The sequence below is a fragment of the Phragmites australis genome, chromosome 4, assembly GCF_958298935.1.
Source record: "Phragmites australis chromosome 4, lpPhrAust1.1, whole genome shotgun sequence".
In the NCBI taxonomy this organism is placed as follows: Eukaryota; Viridiplantae; Streptophyta; class Magnoliopsida; order Poales; family Poaceae; genus Phragmites; species Phragmites australis.
The window spans coordinates 389,028-412,813 of NC_084924.1; the positions used below are offsets into that span (position 1 = coordinate 389,028).

Here is a 23,786-nt window from a genome sequence, read left to right on the forward strand (position 1 = left end):
TGTATATTAATGTATATATATATATATATATATATATATATATATATATATATATATATGAGATACTACTCTACAATTCAAGCTTGCTTGCTAAATAAATGCTACCAGACTCATGAATAAATAATCCATCTTTTGTAACTTGTATAAATAAAGGGGCCGGGCAACAAGGTGATTCAATTTATTTTTTTAATTTTTATGTACGAGTCTAAAACCAAATACGTTTGGGATGGAAGGGAGTGGAGGGGAGTATATGAGTTTGTTTAATCAGGACGTCGGCCTAGGAGATCGATCAAATAAAAAGTGCTAGTGCTGGCTGGCTAGCTAGCTGACCACAAGACGGCACGAGAGAGCAGTACGTACAGTATATACGTAGCTAGCAGCTAGGTTGTCCAGAGAGAGACATCTATCCGTCAAGCGATCGATCGAGCCTGTACCTTATTATATAGCACTAGCAGCTAGACTAGTAGTCCCTCCCGCCTTGTACGCGTCTGCAACCTGGAGTACTAAGCTATTGTCCATGCACACTACTAGGAGCATGTCGGCGCTCGCGGTGGCGGTGTCTCTGCTGCTACTGCTGGCGGCGAGGTGCCATGGGTACCAGTACAACGCGACGCAGGGGCCGCTGGTGACGGCGGTCATCGTCTTCGGCGACTCCATCGTCGACCCCGGCAACAACAACGGCCTGCTCACGCTCATCAAGGCCAACCATCCACCCTACGGCAAGGACTTCTTCAACCATGAGGCCACCGGACGATACTCCAACGGCCTCATACCCACTGACCTCATCGGTACGTCTACTGTCTAGTATACAAGTCACGCCACCGAAAATCGCGCCACGTTCAGTCGATGAGAATGGACGAACTACGGCAAGCTTAGGTTTCGGGATTATCAGGGATGTCAGGGATCGGGAGGTTCCATCGATATCGAGCTTAGAGCGAGGTCGTTGGGCCGGTGGACGGTGCCGATAGTAGGAAAGCGTAAAAATAGATTAGTTAGTATGGTAAGCGGTGACGGCAGAGCAGTCAGAGATAATTGGAAGTGAGGGTGAGTAACAACCCATGCATGGATGAAACTCGTTGACGGAAAAGGTAAAAAAAAAAACACATCAAGGATAGCAACTCCCATACAAGTACCCTCGCTAGCTCCTTCTAAAGATATACTAGTACATTGCTAGCAGTTTTAATTAAAGAAGTGTCATCTTAGTAAAGAAAAGTAGTGTTCAGCTTCTGCATGGAGTACTATTCTAGTCATACTATATATTTATGAGTATATGCACAGCATGGAGTAAATTGCACTGACAAAAATACAGACTCGAGCGCGCTTGATGAGGAGACCATATGCATGAATAAATGCGTGCAGCATTTTCAACAGAGGAGGATAAGCTATAGTTTATGCGTGATGGATTGATTCAATGTTGGAGGAGTACAATACTAGTAGTCGTACGTACTGGTAGCAGTGCACAGAGGTCATAATTTTTTTAGAGTTTCCAGAGAGGTTATAATTTCAGTGTTATTCAGTTCTGCATGCATGTGCAAATCGCAATGCTTTTCAGTTGTGATGCAGGCAGGGGGAAAACAGGGTAATTATCTTAATTAATTGGTAGCCTGTAACGAATTATCTTCCCACAATAATCAAATATATGCGTGGTCGATCATATAAACGTCAGTCGGACCATGCGTCTCGCGTGCATGCCAACAAAGTAGCAATCTTGGTACCGTGATTGAATCGGTAACATGTCCATCGCGTGTTCAGTCGTTGGGGCTGCTTCATTCATTACGTTTTTGGCGGGACAACGTAACAAATCATGCATCTAGATGAGTGACGAGCTGGACACAGAGGGAAAAAGCACAAAGGAATATGGCTGGCTGGCTATATATAGATCCAATATTTCAGTTTGCACTTTTATAAAACAAGTGTTTATCTCTGCTAACTGTAGTCTCGTGCCATGCAATAATACTAACAATTCAGATTTCCTAGTGGTTATTAGGCCTGATATCACATACGTTGAACATGCATGGTAACAAGAGCGTGTTGTGGAAATGTGCATATATTTTGTTCTCTGCTTCTTTCAGCATGCGTGCAGTATCCGTTCTGACAATTAATGTAAGTGGTGGATCCAGAAACGTACTCAGCAGTTCACAGTAGATCTGCATATATGGACTGGACCAGCCAATTTTACTAGTAATTAACCTTAACTTGTACTAGGAAACTAAATAAAAAGGGTGGTCCATTATATTAATTAATTTCTCTCTCTAGATGGTCCACTAGTACAGTTCACAGGTTCTGCTCACTAGTCAGCCTATGAGTAGACAGACGGATGGCTAGCTGCTGGAGTGGGACTGAAAACTGCTTCTGCTGCTGCTGCTGGAGAGTGCCATTTGCTACATCTTCCCTTTTCCAATGTACTACCACCTGACCAGCCGGTTGCTCATTTAATTATATCTGCGCATTATATTCATGCACCAACTAATTTACCAACTGCACTAGTAATTAATATTAAGAAACAGAGTAAATTTTATAAAACTATAACTATTTATATACAACTATTGCAAAACTATAACTTTTAAAATGAGTTTCATAAAACTACAAGTATTTGTGACTCTAGTAACACAAAACTACATTTTTAAACAAAACTATAACTATTTTGCAAATGGTTGTAGTTTTATAAAATTTACTCTGAGAAATAAGTTTTCAATGAATACATATATTTTACTAGTTTATTAAGATCTCCAATCTCCCAAAAGAATTTATTGTCCCGCATAATCATCTAGGATTGTTTTCTTCTATAAAAAGCAAGCTTCTTCTCTTTTATTTTTAAATTATTTATTACATAATCGTTTTTTATGTGGACATCTAATTAATATCTAATGTATACATACACACACACGGAAAACACATGCATTCAATATATGCATCTACCTTAGCTTGTACTTTCTGGTCATAAGTATATTTATAAAATTCATTGAGTTTGAGGTATTATAAAAATATTTTTCAAAACAAATCTACTCATATAATTTCAAAGTTTTCAAACTAAATACTTTAAAAACCATTGTTAATCAAAGTTTTAAAAATTTATCTAAAACTTTTTCAAAATATCATGTATTTATGATCGGATAGTGTTGCACTAAGTACGTAGTGAAATGAAGGATGAATATATATACTGTCAATTAATTTGCACTTGATTAATTATATTTCAGCCCAGGGGCTTGGTGTCAAGCAGCTGCTTCCGGCGTACCTGGGCGTGGATCACAGCCCGGAGGACCTCCTCACCGGCGTCAGCTTCGCGTCCGGCGCCACCGGCTTCGACCCTCTCACCCCGGTCGTGGTGGTATGTAGTATCATCAATCATGGCCGGGCCGGGTTTCCAGTTTCGTTTCGCTTCCACCTTATTAGAATCTAATAATCTGCATGCTTCGTTGGCCAGAGCGTCATCTCGCTGGAGCAGCAGCTGTCCTACTTCGACGAGTACCGTGGCAAGCTGGTGGACATCGTCGGCGAGGAGGAAACGGAGAAGATCATCGAGGGATCGCTGTTCGTGGTGTGCGCGGGGACGGACGACGTGGCCAACACCTACTTCACCACGCCCTTCCGCAGCGTGGAGTACGACATCCCCAGCTACGTGGACCTGCTCGTCTCCGGCGCCGAGGCCTTCCTCAGGAAGGTGAGCTCCAAGGGCGCCAGGAAGATCGGCTTCGTGGGGATGCCGCCGGTGGGGTGCGTGCCGTCGCAGCGGACCGTGGGCGGAGGCCTGAGACGGGAGTGCGAGCCAAAGCGCAACCAGGCGGCGCAGCTGTACAACGCGAGGATCCAGGACATGATCGGCGGCCTGAACGAGGAGCCGTCCTTCACCACGCTCGTCGTGTATATGGACATCTACCGCATCCTCGACGACCTCATGGAGAGGGGACAGAGGTACGGCTTCACGGAGACCACCAAGGGGTGCTGCGGCACGGGGATGATCGAGGTGACGGGGCTCTGCGACAGCAGGTTCGTCTCCGTCTGCGACGACGTCTCCCAGCACGTCTTCTTCGACAGCTACCACCCCACCGAGCAAGCGTACAGGATCATCGTCAACGACATCTTCGACAACTACATCCAAGTAATCATGTGATCGAAGAGAACGATCGGGATATTATGCATTCAATGCATCTATATATATACTAATTGCATTGCATGCATCAGGGATCAATTAATCATCCATTCATCCATAGAGTTATCTATTTATCTATTTATTTATTATCAAGGCAAGGCAACAACGCTGGCTCATCGTATCCGGATGTTTGCTACTCCAAGATATTGTTAATCGATAAGTACAATTGTTTGCTACTCCATTTGAGATCGGTCTGAGACACTGGTATCAGCAAGATGAAGGGTTTTTTTTTAGAGCAAGTGTGTATGTATGAAGATGAAGCTGTGATGATTGTCGCGCGGTTTCTACATGTACTGCCCAAATGGGCTACGAGATCTTGGCTTGGGCCAACGCGGATGCGGCATAAGGGATTGTTTGGTTTTTTGACCTTAGGAAGCCTTACCAAATATTGTCTATGAGCAAGACCAAAATTAGAAAAAAAAAATATTTGGTTGGTGAATAAGTCAAAAATAAGTGCAATGCTAAAAGAAAGTATTTGGATTGCGGCCATACGAAAATTTGCTAAAAGTATACGTATGACACATGGGTCCCACGTGTCATTGATTTTTCGTACAAAAACATAGTCAACATGAATCTTTTTTTGTAGATTTAATTGCTACGGGTACAATGGTATAAATGGATCATCGATTGGACATCAGGTTTAGAAGATATGACCTTTTAAACTTATTGCTAAACCCAAAAGGTGTTTTTAATGCTTCCAATCACCTACTACTGATACCTCAGCGAGAGCTTGTATGTAGCCAGGCTAAAATTGGGACGAGCATTTTGCTTGCCCAGGAATCAGTTAGCGTTTTGCTTGCTTTGCACTGCTCCCTGCCAAATTTTAATTGGTTAATCAAATATTAGTTACCATAGTGGTAGCCAAATCTGATCAAATTTTAGTCTAGTTTGCAAAGGCTGACAACCAAACAGGGGCCGAACAGCCCCTAAGTCTTCACCTCCGCGGCCCATTCTAATCGAGAAGGAAGGAAATATCGAGATCGAACCTAAATTGGGCTTACGATTTGTAGGCCAAGCCCAATTGCAAAGTTCCCCAAACGGCCACACAGCACCTGCACTGCATAGATCGCCATGCCCATGCAGAGAGAGAGAGAGAGAGAGCTGCTTGGACTTTCAGTGTCACTGAATGATAGACTGGTAACTGATTAACTTGTTCTGCACTGTGTCCTTTTCACATCAGGCTTTTGCCGATTCCTTCTCATCCAACAGTTTGTCAGGAAAAAATAGCAAAATTTCTGCCCCCCCTTCTTTTCTGGCGGCAAAAGCAACTGACCAAAGCTAGCCAAGAAAAGTAACTGGTTGCCTACCTCATGACCTCGACTTTTCCCCCCCTAAAAAGAATTGTTGATACTACCAAACTGCGTCAACATCCAACACCTGATCATGCATGCACTAGGAGTCTGCAGACAAGTCTCAAGAAAGGAAAGTAATGATAAACTAGCAACAACTGAAGCTGCACATGTAAAGGTTGCAACAGAAATCCGAGGCTTGCAAGCAACTTTCGGTACCTGTAGTGTAGTGTGTGTACCATATATTTGATTCGATTCGATCTGGTAGTGCAGATGTGTAGTGTATTAAACTGCATGCGCGCGGGGAATTCCTTGCAGAAAAGAGGAGCGTGTGGGTTGTGAATGTGAACATTGAACTTGCTCGATGTAGCCATATACAGCTAGTGCTCTCTGTTGATTTCTTGGTTTGGTTGCTAGCTAGCTAGATGCAAACAGAAAGAGAAAGGAAATGACTGAAAATAAATAAATTTGCCAAAAGGAGCAGGAGTCCAATTATTTTCGCCTTTCTCTGTCTCAGTGGAGAGGGATGGTGAGGCCATTCGCGCGCATTGCTGCTCAACGACGACGACGCTTGGCTTGGGGTGGGCATGGCAGGCCCAGCATTGGTGTCATTCAGATCAGGCAAACACCAAATTAAAGTAGTGCTTCTCCATTGTGGCATGCAGTAAATTAAAGTAGTAGACAAAAGTATGCATGTCAAGAGATTGAATTGAAGCAACTTAAGCATAGTGGTAGTATGCATGCCATCGATCCTAGCTACAGATCCAAATGAACGTCGAATGCGTGCACGACACCTCAGGCCGTTGCTTGTGCTCCTCTGTCCTTTTCCAAGCAAACCGTATCAGTTGCAATGGATGATGATGTGTCGCCCGAGGCGATCGAGCACCATAAGTATGTGTAACCACACTCTGCAGACACGGCAGGCGAGTTTGCCATGACGACGCTGCCACCACAGCAGCGGCGCGCGCTCCCCGCGTGGGCAGAACCGGCTGCCCGCGCGGTGAACGCCGAGGTGCGCGCACAGCGCGGCATCGCGCTCCCGCTCATCGGCATGAACCTCACGTGGTTCGCCAAGATGGCCGTCACGACTGCCTTCCTCGGCCGCCTCGGCGACCTGGAGCTGGCCGCCGGCACCCTCGGCTTCAGCTTCGCCAATGTCACCGGCTTCGCCGTTCTCACCGGACTTTGTGGCGCCATGGAGCCCATCTGCGGCCAGGCGCACGGCGCCAAGAACGTCAGCCTCCTGCGCAGGACGCTTGTCATGGCCACCATCCTGCTCCTCGCCGCCTCCATCCCCATCGCGCTCCTCTGGCTACGCGTCGACGCCGTCCTCCTGCGCTTCGGCCAGCAGCCGGACATCGCCAGCACCGCCAGGAAGTACGTCGTCTGCCTCCTCCCGGACCTCGCCGTCACCTCCTTCCTCAACCCGCTCAAGGCCTACCTGAGCTCGCAGGAGGTGACGCTCCCCACGCTGTTCACCACCGCCCTGGCCCTCGCCCTCCACATCCCCCTCACCATGTCGCTCTCCGCAAGGAAGGGCATAGAGGGCGTCGCCGCGGCCATCTGGATGAGTGATCTGGCCGTGGCGATCATGCTCGCCGCCTACGTGCTCGCGTACGAGCGCCGGCGGAAGGCGGATAGCAGCGCAAACGACCCCGCGAAGACGTGTGGCTGGCTGCAGCAGACGTTGGGAGGCTGGCTGGGGCTCCTCCGGTTGGCGTTCCCCTGCTGCCTGAACACGTGCCTGGAGTGGTGGTGCTACGAGATCCTGGTCCTCCTCACGGGCCGCCTCCCCGACGCGCGGCGCATGGTGGCCGTGATTGCCGTGACGCTCAACTTCGACTACCTCCTCTTCGCGGGCATGCTCTCGCTGTCCGTGAGCGCGTCTGTGCGCGTGTCGAACGAGCTTGGCGCCGGGGACGCGTCCTTGGCGCGCCGGGCCGCCAGGGTGTCGATCGTGGGCGGCGCGCTGGCCGGCGTCGTGGGCGGCCTGCTGATGCTGGCTGCACGGCGGCCGTGGGCCCGCATGTACACCCGCAGCGCGGAGGTGCGGGACGGCGTGGGCAGGGCGATGAAGGTGATGGCGCTACTGGAGGTGGTGAACTTCCCGCTGAACGTGTGCGGCGGCATCGTGCGGGGCACGGCGCGGCCTTTGGTGGGCATGTATGCGGTGGTGGGCGGGTTCTACGTGGTGGCGCTGCCGGTAGGCGTGGCGCTGGGGTTCAAGGCCCGGCTGGGACTGGAGGGCCTCCTGGCGGGGTTCCTGGTGGGCGCGGCGGCGAGCCTGGCGGTGCTCGTTACGGTGATCGTGTGCATGGACTGGACATCCGAGGCAGAGAAGGCGAGGAGGCGAGCCGGCGCCACCGATGATGAGCCCACCACCAAGGAGGCATCTCGAAACTGCAATACCGGCGAGGCTTGCTGATCGCGGCTCGTCGTCGTGGTGGGAGCTCAGCTGCACCTGCATGGCATTGCGTCGTTGGGATTTTGGCGCGCGCTCGAATGAAGTGCCCGCTTTGACTTGACTTGATTAGTTTACTGCAGTTTATAGACGGAAGATGCATGCAGAGGTTTCTCTTCTCAGAATCTGCTTGGGCAGTGAAAAATTCTCCTTCCATGCTAAAAAATCAAATCATTTTATGAATCAGCAATCCTAGAAGAAAAGAGAAGAAAAAGCAGAGACTGCTCTGCTGGGCTTCATTGTTGGGACAGAACAGAGCCCAACTCCACATATTTATCCGGGCCAAGACAAGATTGATTACTCTACTCTCTCCTCTCCTCTCCTCTTCCTTCCTCGTCGAGATGGCCACATATGCGGTGACCTCCTGCTGCTGCCTCCCCCGAGCCAAGACCACCGATAGCTCCTCCTCCTCTTCTTCGCCGCCTCCACCAAGGTTAAGAAGAACAAGGACCTCCCGCGAGTATCCCACGGCGAACCCCAATCTCCATTTCTTCCTATTCGGCTCTTTGCATTCATAGCCTGTGACGATTTATTCTGACTAATTGTTCCCTCTTGGTTGCTTCCCCGGAGGGAAGACACTTTGTGCTGAGGAGCACTGAGCTCGCCACGCTCGCGGCTATCTTCCACTTCAGGTATGTAAAACTAAGAACCGCTGCGCCTGCCTTCTTTCTTTTGATTCATGACCCGTGTTGTCAATTGTACCTGTCGTGACGACCTTACAAATTCATAAATTAGTAATTTTGATTTCATTCGATTGCTCAACCTTACTCGCATCTGGAATCCGAATGCAGTTAACTGTCCCATTTTCTTACAAAAGAGAATAACCACCCCATTTCATGTTCGACGATGCCAGTGATTTTGTACATGGCACATGGGACTTAGAATTATTCTGCTTTTCCGTGTGTCTCTTGATTGATCAAAGCAATACTGACCAGAATCACACACAAAAAAGTACTAACAGGATGATTGCAAATGACGAAATGTTTGTTTTGCTCTGACAATTGCACTTCTTTCTCGTCGTCCCATGGCTCCAGTGGCACCAAACCAAACTATCTTGGTGTGCAGAAGAATCATCCACCCCTTGCATTGTGCCCTGCAACCAATAATTGTGTATCGACATCAGAGGAGATAAGTGATTCAAATCACTATGCTCCTCCATGGTATGCATCCCCCCCCCCCCCCCCCGCAATCTTCTCCCAGCGTCACTGCTGCTTGTTGCATTAAACAGAGACATCTATGATATAAGAATTAAAAAAAATCATTATGGCTTACTACAAGTGCAAGTATTGGAGTTTGAATCCGTATTTTTATTCTAACTCTTGAAGTTGAGTTCTTATGTTTTACTTATTTAATATTTTATCATTTATTTGACCTCAAACTTTCTAAAAAGAATATATTCGCAATGTCATTAACTGTGCAATTGAGAATGTAGTTATGCTAGTATTTGGCAAAATAATGCTATGTTTTCATTCATTCCACTTTCTGAATAGAATCACAACCATAAGTTCATTGTGAACTTTTGGTTCAGTAGTAGTACTTCGAAAGCTGCCTCTTTGCACAGCACCTGCTCGATGGAAGGTGACTCAAATCTTATGAAATTGAACCAGAATGCTTAGCTTGACAATGAGTTGGCATATGTGCTGTTGTTAGAGTATATGGTATAGCATACATAAGTATTCAGTTGTTATGGTAGGATGGGATTAGTTTTCATCTTATCTTTAGGGTTACTTGATATCTAAGTCATATATACTCTATATATTCAGCAGGCTCAATCCAACATCAACCACATTAACCAATCCTCATACTTTTTTATGGTATCACAAGTTTAGGTTATGATCCTAGGCCACAAATCCTAGCCGCCGTCAGCTTCCGCATCGCACGCCCCCGAGGAGATCCATCTCCATGATCTCCGTCGGGGGTAGTGCCGCCCGTAACTAGGGTTCGCACCGCCGATCGTGTTGATCAGATGTCCTAGAGAGTCTTTTTCTGATAGTTTTCTTTGTCGTCAGTTGTTAATCGATGTTTCTCTTTGGTTTTTCCAATCCAATATTGATTTGTGTCGCTCGTCGCCTGTCGTCCTCGCTTCTGTATTCAAATCAGCATCGACTCCACCGATACTATTCACAGTTGCTACAGTACCACAGTCGCTACAAGGGAGTGCCCTGTTCACGTCTACTATAGCGTCGCGAACCTGTTCCCGCCTGCCTCGTCCACCGACACGCCTCCACCAATCAGGACGCCTCCGTCACAACCGCCTCGCGCGTCCTCGGTCTGATTAGCTGATCGCGTGCGGTTCCTCCTGGCCGATCAGACATGGCTTCTGTCCTCCACGAGTACGCTTGTCTCCACCCGAGTATCAGGGTTGTTGTTGCATCGCCTTCGAGACGCAGTGCTGCCGCCCTTGATCCGTGACTTCGTAGCTCCGTCACGCCCTCCCGTGCGCGGTCCAGCCGACCGAAGGCTCTCACCATCGCCCTACATCATCATCCCCATGCGCCTCGACACTCTAGCTGACCAACGCAGCCTCCCACGTCATCGCCTCAGTCGTCGGCGCACTTGGTCTACGTCATGCTGTTCGGGTTCCTCGTCAGCTTCTTCGAGCACCGCCGTCACACTCTCTCGAACACTGGCGTTGCCACTCCAGGCCGCTGGTTCTGCCTCCCTCTATCATCTTCGTCCAGCACAACCTCGTCGCCAATGTCATAGTCTCCTCCTCAACCTCTTCGTCTAATCCGACAACTGCAGGCTACATCGGCACCTTCTCCTAGCCACTCTGCGCACCGCGACCGTTGAAGCCTTCTCTGCTAGTCCCTCAGACACAGGCACGTGGTTGGGCTCCCTTCCTTCACGCATCTAGTACTGGCAACACCGGTACGTGCCTTCGTTCCCGGCACATTCTCAGGCTTGGAAAACCCGATGCACGCCTTGTCCTCGATGGCCTCGACTGCGTCGACTTCGGCATCGGCCTCTTCTCAATAATCGCCTTGTCCATGTCACCGTATTCTTCCCTCGGGCCTCCCTACGTCCATCACCATGGCACCTTCTTGCGCCCGTGGCTTCATGTACGTCTCCTTCGACCATGACAACCCTGACTACAGCTACGTCGACCACGGCTATCTCACGCACGACATCCTTGACCATGGTTACTCGCCTTACTCTCGGCTGCCTCGACATCAGGCACAAAGGGCTACCATCTACATGAGCAACTTGTCGGTCGTCAGTCGCAACATTTGCATCCCATTGTTTCGACTGCGGGGGATGTCATTTATCTTCCTCCCCAGTTTCATCGTCTGCGACACTCTCGCTGCGATTGCAGGGGAATGTTAGAGTATATAGTATAGGATACACAAGGATCCGGTTGTTGTGGTAGGATATTGTCGGTGACACAAGAACCGGGGGTCCCCGAGTTCCGAGGCCAGAACAGTAGAGTGCCACGTAGCGCCCTCTCTCAGGGGTTATCTCCCCGAGGTCCGAGAAGATCAAGTTCCGGGAGAGGGTGCTCGGGGCCATAAACAGTGGTCTCCGAGTACCCGAGTTCCCCGATGACCCGAGAAGATCAAGTGCCGGGAAGAGGGTGCTCGGGGCCATGCACAGTGGTCCCCGAGCACTCAAGTCCCCCGACGACAAGAAAAATCAAGTTCCGGGAGAGAGTGCTCGGGGCTGCGAACAGTGGCCCCCGAGCACCCGAGTTCCCTGAGGACCCAAGAAAAGCCAAGTTCCGGGAGAGAGTGCTCGGGGCCGTGAACAGTAGCCCCTGAGCACTCGGTTCCCCGAGGACCCGAACAGTCAGTTCTGGGAGAGAGTGCTGGGGGCCGTGAACAGTGGCCCCCGAGCACTCGGTTCCCCGAGTACCAAGAGAGGGTATTTCCGGGAGAGAGTGCTCGGGGCTACAAATAGTAGCCCCCGATCACTCACAGTTCCCCGAGGGCCTAAAAAGTCCTTCACCGGTGGTCCCCACAGAGGCCCAGCGGTGAGGTGTCAACTGGTGACAGGCTCGATGCTGCATTTAAGATGGCGTGTGACCTGTCACTTTCAACCACTCCCCCACGCTTGTTGTCAGTCCCTGCCACAGCCTGGCAGGGAGGAGTGGAGACATTTAATGCACAGGTCCCATCGTGCGTCATCCGTCGCGCCTCGGGATAACGTCGCAGAGCTTGAGGTGCCCCGCCTGCCGCCCTGCTATGTCAGGCTTGCTCTGACCGGGCGGGCAAGCCGGGCTGCTCAGTGGCTGCCCGGTGGGCCCTCCCTGCGGAGCCCGTTGAAAAGCGACATGATGACGAACAAGACCGGACGGGGGCGCGTTTTCAACCCTCCCCGTCACCTCGCGCAGCAACCCATGATGGTTGCTTTCCATTTATGATGCATTGGAACTCGCGCCATCCTTTCTGAGCACGCTACCGCCCCGGCGGGTATATAAGCGGGGCGGGCTCCCCGGAGAAAGACAGTTGAGTTGAGATCGAGATCAAGACAACAGAGGACGAACCAGAAGATAAGTCTCGAAGAACAAGGAGCACGAAGCTCTAGACTTAGACAAATATTCTTGTAACCCAGCAGATACTCAAAGAGACATTCTCAGAGCATTTATAGCATATACACAGTAGTATGGTGTTACGCTCAGTGTGGCCCGAACCTGTCTAAAAATCCCCTAAGCATTTACTCCTTCCTGCATCCGATTATTCCACCTCCATCTGCATCTCATTTACTCCCATTTATTTCACATACGAAACGGATTCAGAATCATCCCCCGACCGAATCTCAAAGGGGTCCCTCCGGATCCCCGCTTGAGGAGTTCACCCTCCGACAGATATGATTAGTTTCCATCTTATCTCTAAGGTTGCTTGATATCCAAACCATATACACTATATATTCGGTCCTCGAGGCTCAATCCAACATCGGCTGCATTAACCAATCCTCATACTCTTTCAGCTGTGCCAATTTATTTGAATTGGCTCCACTTTTATAGAATTGTTGATATAATTGAAATGCCTTAACTTTCAGAAAGCACACTAAACCGGAAAACACCAAGAAATGATTGTCAAACCTCCAACAACGTCACCTCATAGTGTAACATGCAAACAACTTTCTTTAACACTTTTAGCTGTTTTCTTGAAAAATAGACTTACTCTGTTATCTTCTTATGATTCTTTCTGTGCCTAATATATTTATGTTGGCCAGAAAGTACTTCTTCAAATAGTTTTGTGTAGGCCTGGTAACAATGGTCAGAGATGCATTCATAATTTTGGTTCAGGAACTGCAATCCTAAGGATGGCCGAAGGGGTAAACCCATCAGCAAGGATGAGGCGATGGAAGGGCTCATTGAAGTGGTAAGTAAATATGATGGCACACACAAAAGGAAGATGATGATCTTATTTCTACTGTTGGCATTTGACAAATTTTGCAGCATCTTTTATTTGGTTGGAATTTTAGAAGTTAGATGATGATTGGCAGGTGACAAAAACAAAACCAGACAACTTCACTCCTCTCATAGTAGAGAAAACAGGCGATTATGTCCGAGTTGAGTTGAATATGAGAGTCCTATATTCGGGGTAGCACCTTCTTACTCATGTAAGCTAATATAATCTAATTGCTTACAAATCGCATGGTCACTTATTGATCATTGATCATTGCTGCAAACTGATTGACTGGTAACTCTTCCTCTTATCCCCAGACAGACGTGTAACTGTTCAGGAAGTAAAAACATCACAACACACAGTCATCTTTTGAAGTTTGGGTCATGTCGGCATGTTGTTTTTTGTCGTCAATCAAAAAGGAGGATCGCGAGGAACCAACCGGCACATTGAGAATGAGATAAACTGGAATATATACCAGTTTGTGGCCTAATGGTCTCGCGAGACGCAAAGGTGTCGTGCTCCTTGTCTTGTCTTGTTTTAACGTGCCACGTGAGATGATGAGATGAAACAGCAGGGGTGTGTTATTATTATGTGTTACGTACTGTAAGAATGGGAAAAGGTTTGCATGACACGGCACAAAATACATAGCCAATGTGGGGACTTGAAAAGATGTGTGTACGAGGTTTGCATGACACGGGTAATCAGTATATGGAGTGCACGCAATCAGTAGTATAGTACCGTGGTGGTGTACCAAAACCACAAACTTGTAAGCCTCCAATAGGCCACTGATCTGAGGTATGTATGAAAAGAATCGTTGGTGCCTGTTATGGAGCTGAAGCTGTCTGTCTGTCTGTCTATGGCCCATTGTTCTTACAATGACCACGTAAAGTGGGATCTTTCTCTCTCTCTCCCTCTTACCTCTTCTCTCCTCCCTCTGCTGCTACTGCCCGTGCTAAGTGAAGTCTACTTTATTTTGCTTTTCTTTTTTATAATGGAAACTTTATTTTGCTTGCTTGCTTGGAAAATAGAAATAGAAATGGACGAAGCATCTTCTGAAGATTCTGTTGTGGTCAGGTCAGCGCTTGTGTGTGGTGTGGGTACCTATCCCTTCCCTTTGCGAGCATTACAGTAGTGGAGATCTAAGATCTGTCAGGGGCAACACAATGGATCGGCAGCACGTAACTAGGTTGGGTTCTTGCACCATCAGAAACAGGGCAGAGCATGAAAGGAGAGCTTCATTTGCTCTTTATAGATGGCAGTCTAGTTTCACTCATTAATTTTCTGCTTTCTGCAGGACGGTTGACTTGGATCTTTGTAGAAACGAACCGATGCGCATGTTTTGTAAGTGATCCCAGACCGGCTGAGGTCAAATCCAAATCCAAAAATGTAGATCGCTGGACAAGGGAATCGATATGATCGAGATGGATGCACCGCCACCACCTTGACTTGTTTATCACCCACCCCTCTCTTTTTCATGGCCACACCTTGCAAATTAAACCATCCTTATCCTCTCGTCTTCCTTTTTTCACTCGCACATACAAGTATAACTTCATCCGATTTGGCGATCTATACATTCGTATACATAGGGCGCCTCCTAAAATTCTGCTTACAAAAGTAGAGTTTTTGGACAGCTGAAACTGAAGCTCCACATGACATGATCAGCCGATGCTCGCTTTTAAAAAGATTACCTTTTTCTCTAGCTGCATCACTGTCGCCACCTTCTAATTCAAGTCTAGATCTTGATCTCACTAATACTAGTAGTACCCAACAGCATATATAGAGTACCAAATTTTTCTAAGCAAGTTTCAGTTCAACCATTTGTTTACTTCCAAGGCCACTCTGATGCCTGATCGATAGTCTTCTACATTGATTTCCTCCAAACATTTTCTCCTTTTTCTTTTTATGGGAGCTCGAGCCTGGGACTTTAACAAATGCCCAAATGTGTCGAGCATTTTACCTTCATTCTGACTGCAGCGTGTCCTGCTAGCTAGTGCTAATGTGCTATAGCTCGGAGCTGAGCAGTTGCAACTTGCAAGTATAAATCATTGCAACTAGTTGCCTCTTGCCTTCTTCCTCTTCTTTTTTCCTCGTCGTGGTGGTGCTGCTGCCTCTTGCTTCCATTGATACCTTCCTTGTATTAACAGCAGCATATATATAAAGAGAGAGAGAGAGAGAGATCATGCCCATGGCTCTCGAGTCATGGCTCACCAAGGTCCGCTCGGCAATGTCCTCGAGGGCGCCGCCGAGCCCCAAGAAGACCAGCGTCGCCATCCTCGCCTTCGAGGTCGCCAGCCTCATGTCCAAGATCCTCCACATGTGGCGCGCCATCGGGGACGCCGCCGTCGCTCGCCTCCGCCACGAGACCATCAACCTCGACGGCGTCCGCAAGATCGTCTCCGACGACGACGACTTCCTCCTCGGCCTCGCCTGCGCCGAGCTCGTCGACGCGCTCCGCGCCGCCTCCGACTCTGTCGCCGCTCTCGCCGCGCGCTGCGCCGACCCCTGCCTCAGTGACTTCAGGGACGCATTTTTGGAGTTCGCCGACACCGGCCGCGACCGGCACCTGTGGGCGGCGGCCAGCTGGAAGGAGATGGACACGAGGGCGCACAAGATGTACAAGCAGGTGGCCAGCACCGCCGCGCTCCGCAAAGCCATGGAGCAGCTGGCAGAGGCCGAGCACGGCCTCCGGAAGCTCCTCCAGTGCGGCAACGGAGGCGGATGCCATCGCCGCAGCCTCTCAGCGAGCAAGATCTCGGTTGCGGCCGAGCAGCAGCAGCTAATATTCTCCAAGAAGCAGGAGGTGAAGCACCTCAAGCAGACGTCCCTCTGGGGCTGCACCTTCGACGCCGTCGTCGCATCGTTGGCGCCGGCGGCATTCACCACCCTCGCGCGCATCAAGCTCGTCTTCGGCGCCGGCCAGGAACAGCGGCACCCACCGCTGTACCGCAGCCTGACACTCTCCTCGGCAGTCCACCCGTCCGTCGACGCGCAGTCCCCACCGCCGCTGGCACGGAAGTCCATGTCAATGGAGGAGCTGCTGTTCGACCAAAGCTTTGCTTCGAAACGGGGCGGTTTCTTCGAGGACAGCTCGTCAGCGCTGACACCCCCGCCGGGGACGCTGGGCGCGGCCGCACTGGCGCCGCGGTACGCCGGGCTGGTGATCTCGATCGAGCGGATGGCGCGGTCGCCGCGCCTGGTGGGGCCGGACGAGCGGGACGAGCTGTACGGCATGCTCACCGCGAGCGTGCGCGGGCAGCTCCGCGCGCGCCTGCGCGGCGCGGTGCCCACCGCCGACCCGGGGCTGGCCGGCCAGTGGCGCGCCGCGCTGGCTGGGATCCTGGAGTGGCTGGCGCCGATGGCGCACGCGACGATGCGGTGGCAGGCGGAGCGCAGCTTCGAGGAGAGGAATGCGGCCGCGGACGCAACAGCGAGGTTCGGCGGGGGGAACGTGCTGCTGCTGCTGCAGACGCTGCACTTTGCGGACCGCGAGAAGGTGGAGGCCGCGGTGGCCGAGCTCCTCGTCGGGCTGAATTACGTGTGGCGGTTTGAGAAGGAGATGAGCTGCCGTGCGCTCTTCGCCGTCCACCGCCAGCTCGAGGAGACCGCCGGCACCTGCCGAGGCAACGCCAATGGAACAGTAAGCTCGTGCCGTAGACCGGCCGATCAGAAATCAACGGTGCCAAGGGCTAGATGTTGATCTATCGAGCAACAGATTTGGGCTGCACTGTTTCCAGTTCTTTGTTTGTTTTTGCTAGTTAATATCTTCATGGATTTTTGTGGCAATTGGAGCCGGATGGAATCTTTGATGTACAAATTAAAGAAAGAAAATTATCTCTCTCTTGCGAATATAGTGCAGTGCCTTTATTCTCCATGATGATGTCTAGGTAGCACCGATATAGATATGTGTATCGATATTGAACTGATACAGATATGAGGATACGCTATTTTTCAAAAAAATCCAATATGTAAATACATTTTATTAAAAAATAGTAATAAGTTATTCCCATGCAATACTTAGGTTCCATTACATACCACACTAAAAGTCTTAAATTTAGGATATATTAAATGATATAAGTCGGCCACAGATCACACATCAGTCGGTCACTACTCACCTGAACAATATCTCAAATAGTCAAATCATATAAGAGAGGGAAGAGGAAGAAAGAATGAGAAAAGGAGAGAGCCGGAGAGGAACTTAACGCTGCCGCCGCCGAATACGGCTAGGACTGAGAGGGCATTGTGGACCGCGTGCGGGCGGCTCTACAAGAAGGAGGCGGGCGTGCGAATAACTTGCTAGGTCATGCTGCTATGAATGAGCTATGACTTATCCCCAAAGTATTGAAGAAGTATCTAGTTACATATCCAGAATTTACATAATTATATTTTTCGATACTTGCCCGTGTATATCCATATCAGATACGGTAATCAATACAGATACGGTGCCTTAAGTATTGTGTTTCAGAGATGGATGTGGCTTCAGCTTGAATCCAGCTGGTCATGGGCTCATGGCATCTGAAAGCAACCGTACACCCATCAGATTCAGCTTGAATGGAGTGAGCAAGATGATAGAGCGTATACTACTATAGCATTTGCATCTCCTGACTCAACCTTCCTTGCTGCTCTCCAAACCGTCCGTAAACCATGGTACAGTGGAAAGTAGAAAACGTCTCAGAGGCAGTAGAGGGAAGGGAGGGAAGCGTCGAGTGATCTGGTCAGCCACATGGGAGGGTGGTTGTGGTTGACTCAATCATCAGATCAGGATTCCATCCGTCCGTCCGTCACATGCTGCTGCTCGATGCTGCATGACTTTATGCAACGTCACTTGGATCAATTGAACAGCCGACCCCCAGTATTATATGTGTATTACATACACACATATACTCCCCGTGCTCATACAATACAAAGGTTTTATTCTTCGGTACAACTGCTTCTTTCAACAACTAAAGTATTCTATTTGCTATTCATCACCGGAAAACTTCTTCTGAATCTGCAACTAATCCCATCTCTCTCTTTCTTGGAGTGTGTCAGCTCAAAATATTATGATATATGATTATTGTTGACGCGAAAAGATATTATATCAAATTCTGAACTTCTTGTGTGTAATATTTAGCGAGCAACACCCAGGATACCCTAGTCGTGGCACTATGTCATCAGATCTTCGTCATCATCCACGTTCAAGAGGGACCCTATCGGAGCATAGAGTGCTGATGGCTTGTGCTTGGTCATCGACATCAAGAACAGGTAGTAATGTAGATTAGAAAAGAGAACATGACTATATGAGCTAAGCAAAAGAGATAAAAATGAAATGTAATGTAAATTGTGTTTGATCGATTGGATTTTATTCTCAATCGGTCATGACCCTCTCATATTTAAAAGACGGTAGGTCTTAGCCGTAAAAGATCAGGACTCCTAATTCAAACCGAACAAGACATACAAATATGATTCGACTATGCTATTTGATCTCCAAACTTTCTATAACTAACATATCTTTCCTGTTCGACCATATAAATTTTTATACATGTATCCGAGTATCCTTTATTACAGTTTGATTTTATTGGATTCGACTACCTACTTGATCCAAACATCTGCTCGCGTACCGCCTGCTCGATCTGACCACCTGCTTAGAGATCGATTGCTCTATATTTCACCTGCTTAGAGACCAACTGCTCAGTCCAACCATGTATTCGAATTTGACCAGTCAATGTTGACTCGACCAATTTCACAGTTTGAACATTCCTCATAGGCCATGTGCTCGAATTCACTGCTCGATCTATTACCTGCTCAGAGACTATATGCTCGAATTTGATCAGTCACTGCTCGAAGATCACCTGGCCAAATATCACCTTAGCCAGAGACCACCTGCTTAAAAATCATCTGATCAGGGATAACTATAGTCGAAGATCACCTACTCGAAGATCATCTAGTCAGAGACTACTTGCTCAGTTCGATCACTCCTACGCATTCAATAAGATCCAACAATACTTATTAAACTAATTATTACTATAATGACCATTATAGATACTCATCAATATTTATGGACGCAACAAGAGCTTGTCGTGGCTTGTATGTGCATCTCTCGGTCTGATCGACTCGCCAAAAGCTTCTGAAGCAGTTTGTGACTTCATTGTTTGTGTGATTGAAAAAACAATTTTAATTATCTTACTGAAAAGTGAATCCAGGGTCAGGCACACACAAGAGAGAAAGCTCACCTCTTTAAAAGAAAAGGAAAAACTTTTTATGGAGATAAAGAAAACGAAGCTACTTTAATCATATCATGATAAGGGAGAAACAAGCATAGTGGCACCGGTGGTTACCCCAACTTCAATAATACAACTAATAGTAATCTCTCCTCCTCTATTTCTTCATTTTTCTGAGGATTATAACCTCCTCTATTAGTACAACAGAAACAAGAGGCTTACCAGTCCATGTACCCGTCTTCCTGCATGAAACACTTGTAGGGCAGATAACACATATGGCTGTGTAGTATTTAAAAGAAAGTAGCCATTTTTAGACAAATCATTGTGGAGATTACATAAGATCACCTAAAACTATTTAATTTCTAGTCTGGGTTGCTTCATTATACTGGCATCGTTGCTTTAAACTTCACGCGTGTTCTTATGCGGAATATATGGAGCTCATTGGTTATCCGTATGAGAGAATTCTACTAGTGGATACGTATAATTTTAGTAAAAAACTTGTTTGGTTATCCGTATACACTGTTTCACTTTGGTCTTACGGATGCAAATATATGTCTACAATCTGGTTCGAGAGGGATGCTCGAATCGAGTTCCCTCTGTGGCCTAGTCCGACAGATGCAGTCTCCTACATCCATTCATACAGACGGACTCACTTATCAGTGTCACAAAATCATATTTATACGAGTAATCATTCACAATTTTAACTCTTGTATCCGCTCGTATAACCTCAGATTCAGCAAAACAAACAGAAACTCAGCTTAGCCTATCCAGACAGATACAACTAACCAAATACTTTTTTTTAACAAATATGATTCTACTTAATCTGTATATACAGTATATACAAATAAGACCCTCTGAGACAACCAATCACATCCTATAGTGTAAAGGACTGCAGAAGCAGGTGCCAACAATATATAGGAGATGAAAATTTGTGGGCTAGCTGCTAGCTAATATTTCTTCTGCTTTTTCAATACCTCGATCAGCACCAAACTAATCTTTCTCAATAGCCACATACAGGCCCGCATACAAGTGTTGTTCTAGCTAAAATAGAGAGAGGGCACAAGTAGCTATAGATTACAAACAAAATTTAATCATTCATGCTTGGTCCGAGGAACCTTTGACTTGAAAACACTTAACGACCCAGATGAGCTCGAGTGCATCGGAGGGACCTCCGAATTCCAAAAGGAAGCTAGTAGATTTTCTTTCTGGAAAGAGAAGCATAGAATAGATTTGGATCCTGGAGTGTTTTCTTTTCTGTGAATAGAAGAAACCAAGGGAGATAAAGTCTAGGACAGTACTCTACATCCTACTTAAGAGCTAGGCCATCCTGAAAGTAAAGATGCCTACAAAGTTAAGCTAGATGCACGGATGCGTATGCATCTATCTATAACTCCATGGCTGTGCTGATGGCAAGCAATATTATTTGCAAGCAGGGCATCTACTATATCTAATATAAATTAGAAGGATGTGGAGGAGACTGATAACTGGCGCATGACAATAACATGACCATAGATTAGTCCACAAGAATATAATGTGGGTTCCAAATGTTCCTATCCAGATGGTAAACTGAGCGCAAAGTTAGATCGGATAGGTTTTGCTGAAAGAGAAGCTCACTAGCTACTTCAGAAAAAGATAGCTCGTCGGTACTACTACATTGCCTTCCTTACCCGGAAGTTTATGTGACTGATAAAATGATTTTAGCCATCCTCCTCTCCACTCAAATGATTTCTCAAAACTATTCCTATGAGGGATTCTTTTTCTTTTTGTCAAGAAAAGTTATGCATATCAGCTGATAGTTTAGTTGATTTCATAGAGGTTGTTTGGTTGTCGGCCCCAAAAGACCTAACCAAATATTGGCTATGGCCAAATTCAGGGCATAGCCAAATTTATCGCAAAAAAGTAGTGCTTGGTTTGTAACCAAGCTAAAGTTAGGCCCCTACTAAAATTGAAGGTAAAATTGATGTTTGAATTGCTACCAGGCCAAAATATTTCAAAATTGTGAGTATTCCATGTAGAGTCTACATGTCATTAATTTTTTTAATGTCAAAATATATCCAAATTATGTCTTGTTTTGTAGATTAAATTGTAAGGAATACAATAGTACAAACGGATGACGAATCCGATGCGTGGTTTACAAACTATAGTCAGTTGAAGATTGTTAATTGAAAAGGCAAAGCATTTACTGGACCGCTCTCCTGCTGACATCTCACCATGCAGTCGAGCCAAAATTTGGCCACCAAAGCGCTCGCCTCTAACTGGCCATTGATTTGGCTTTAGACAACTGGGCAAGGCCAAAATTTATCTGGCAGGCCAAATCTGGGCTTTAAGGCAAACGGCTGCTAAATTGTGCCGGCATGGCCGAAATTTGGCTAGGCACCTTGGGGTAGTGATCCAAATAGTCACATAGATACGCTACATAAAAAATAAGGACACGGCTAAATTTAGGCCATACATGCTATAGTAGTTTAGCATGCATACTCATATTTAGTATAATTTGGTCTGAACACTATTTTCTCTTTTTATTTTTAGGATATTTAACATCTATTTTTCAACATATGTCCGCCTTTTTGATTTTTGGCTACTTAGCATCCGAGCTCCAAGCACATTATATCCAACTTTAATATGCGGTAAAACCAAACAAAAATAGGGAAAATCCATACGTTCTTTCTTTAATCACCCAGGTAGATAAGCATTTTTGTTAAAAGTTGTAAGCAAACCAGAATAGACTCATAAGCAAGTTGGAATAAATGTGCAAGTAAATTTGCATGAATTCAGATATCATAATAGCAAAAATCAAATCAATCTACTATATATTTACAAACAAAAATAAAAAGAAATTTGTATGCTTCCCTAGGTTTGAGAGAGCAAATCGCCTCAATTTACAAAAGCAAATCGGTATGACACAAAAGAGAAATTTATTTAATTTTACAATTAAATATGTACCAACTTAAAAAGCAAGTTTGTTTTATTTACAATAAAATTAATCCATACAGATTTAGAGGACAAATTTGTTTCAATTTACAAATGTAAATACATATACAATCAGAAAGCAAATTTATATCTTTTTATGAGTAAATCCGTACCTAATCCAAGAGTAAATTTGTTTAAACCGAAGAGCAAATCTAGCGAGCTCATGGCCAACATGATGGATGGGAGAGGAGGGTGTATGCATCATGGATGAGGTGGAGGGTCATCTCAGAGTCGGGGTGCTGGTTGCTAGTGCCGAGGAGCACCAGGCGGCGGAAGGCGTGAGAGATGGCGACCTGGTTAGGGTTGGCCCCCGAGGACAACTGAAGAACGGCGAGCAGGTCAAGGTGGCTGGAGGTGAGGGTGTTCTAGGAGGCAAGGAGGGCGTCGGCGATGGCGACGAGCTTGTCGGTGCTAGGGAGGAGCGGGTTGAACTCAGCGCGCTAGTGCCTCCGCTTGGCGAACCCTCATGAGCACATCTAGGCAATCTGGTAAGCAAGTTGTACACACACCCTTGATCATGTGTGGCTTCAAGCTCCGCTCATCTCTGCTCCACCAGATCTAGCAAAATCCTAACACGATTACCATGGCAATCGATTTGGGATGGGAGGTTGAATCGATATATGAGACATAGAGATATGCATATTAGGAGAGAGGGAAGAGAAGATCGAATGGATGCACCAAAAATGAAAAAATGGAGCAAATTTGGGAGCAAACAATGCACCTGTCCTCCTTCAGCCATCTATCTATGATGACCTCCGCAGTTGCTTCTCCCATCCTCATTCCCTGCCATGTTTAGAGGTAGTGCGAGATTTGTGCAGAACAAACACGATTCAAGGTTGTAATCAGCGTGGGACGAAGGGCAGGAGTCGTGTTTGCCCAACTCATGGGCCGGATTCATCAGCTCCATGCCGAGGGACCTTGTTGCACAGAGAGAGGGGGGAGGAAGGGAGCTGTTGCTTAGTGACATAGGAAAGAACTCAAGGCTGCAGCCTGCGTGAGCTTCAAGCGAGCATGGCGCCAGAGAAGAGCTTGGTGACATGGATGGGTGAGCTTCAGAGCAACAACGATGGTGAGGAACGGGACGAGGAAGCTTCTGGATTTCTTAGAGATTGAGAGGATTTTAGTGAGAGGGTCCGGATGAGAGATTTTTGTGTGAAGGTGGAGCAACCACATTGAAAGACAAGGTGCTTAGCGCAGCAGAGCGTGGGGATGAGGCTCAGCGCAGCGAGTGTGCGGGCATGAGCGTTAACGGCCGCACGCTCAAAATCTAAACATTACCATACTCCAGTTGCTTAGTTTATCATATAATATCTGATAATAAATATCGTACAGGTGATGTGGGTGTACCTGCACAGTAGCAGACTTGCT

At 47.2% G+C, this 23,786-nt stretch overlaps 3 protein-coding genes across 3 annotated transcripts; all 3 read left to right on the top strand.

Moving 5' to 3' along the window:
• The first annotated feature begins 277 nt into the window (after positions 1-277).
• LOC133914044 (GDSL esterase/lipase EXL3-like) lies at positions 278-4,329 on the top strand. Its single transcript, XM_062357202.1, has 3 exons — positions 278-788; positions 3,198-3,328; positions 3,425-4,329. The coding sequence occupies exons 1-3, from the start codon at positions 518-520 to the stop codon at positions 4,109-4,111; spliced, it is 1,089 nt and encodes a 362-aa protein (XP_062213186.1). The 5' UTR covers positions 278-517; the 3' UTR covers positions 4,112-4,329.
• Positions 4,330-6,228: 1,899 nt separating this feature from the next.
• Positions 6,229-8,025, top strand: LOC133914953 (protein DETOXIFICATION 56-like). Its single transcript, XM_062357923.1, has one exon. The coding sequence runs from the start codon at positions 6,374-6,376 to the stop codon at positions 7,862-7,864; it is 1,491 nt and encodes a 496-aa protein (XP_062213907.1). The 5' UTR covers positions 6,229-6,373; the 3' UTR covers positions 7,865-8,025.
• Positions 8,026-14,195: 6,170 nt separating this feature from the next.
• Positions 14,196-17,201, top strand: LOC133914952 (uncharacterized). The gene has a single exon (XM_062357922.1). The coding sequence runs from the start codon at positions 15,431-15,433 to the stop codon at positions 16,946-16,948; it is 1,518 nt and encodes a 505-aa protein (XP_062213906.1). The 5' UTR covers positions 14,196-15,430; the 3' UTR covers positions 16,949-17,201.
• Positions 17,202-23,786: the final 6,585 nt, after the last annotated feature.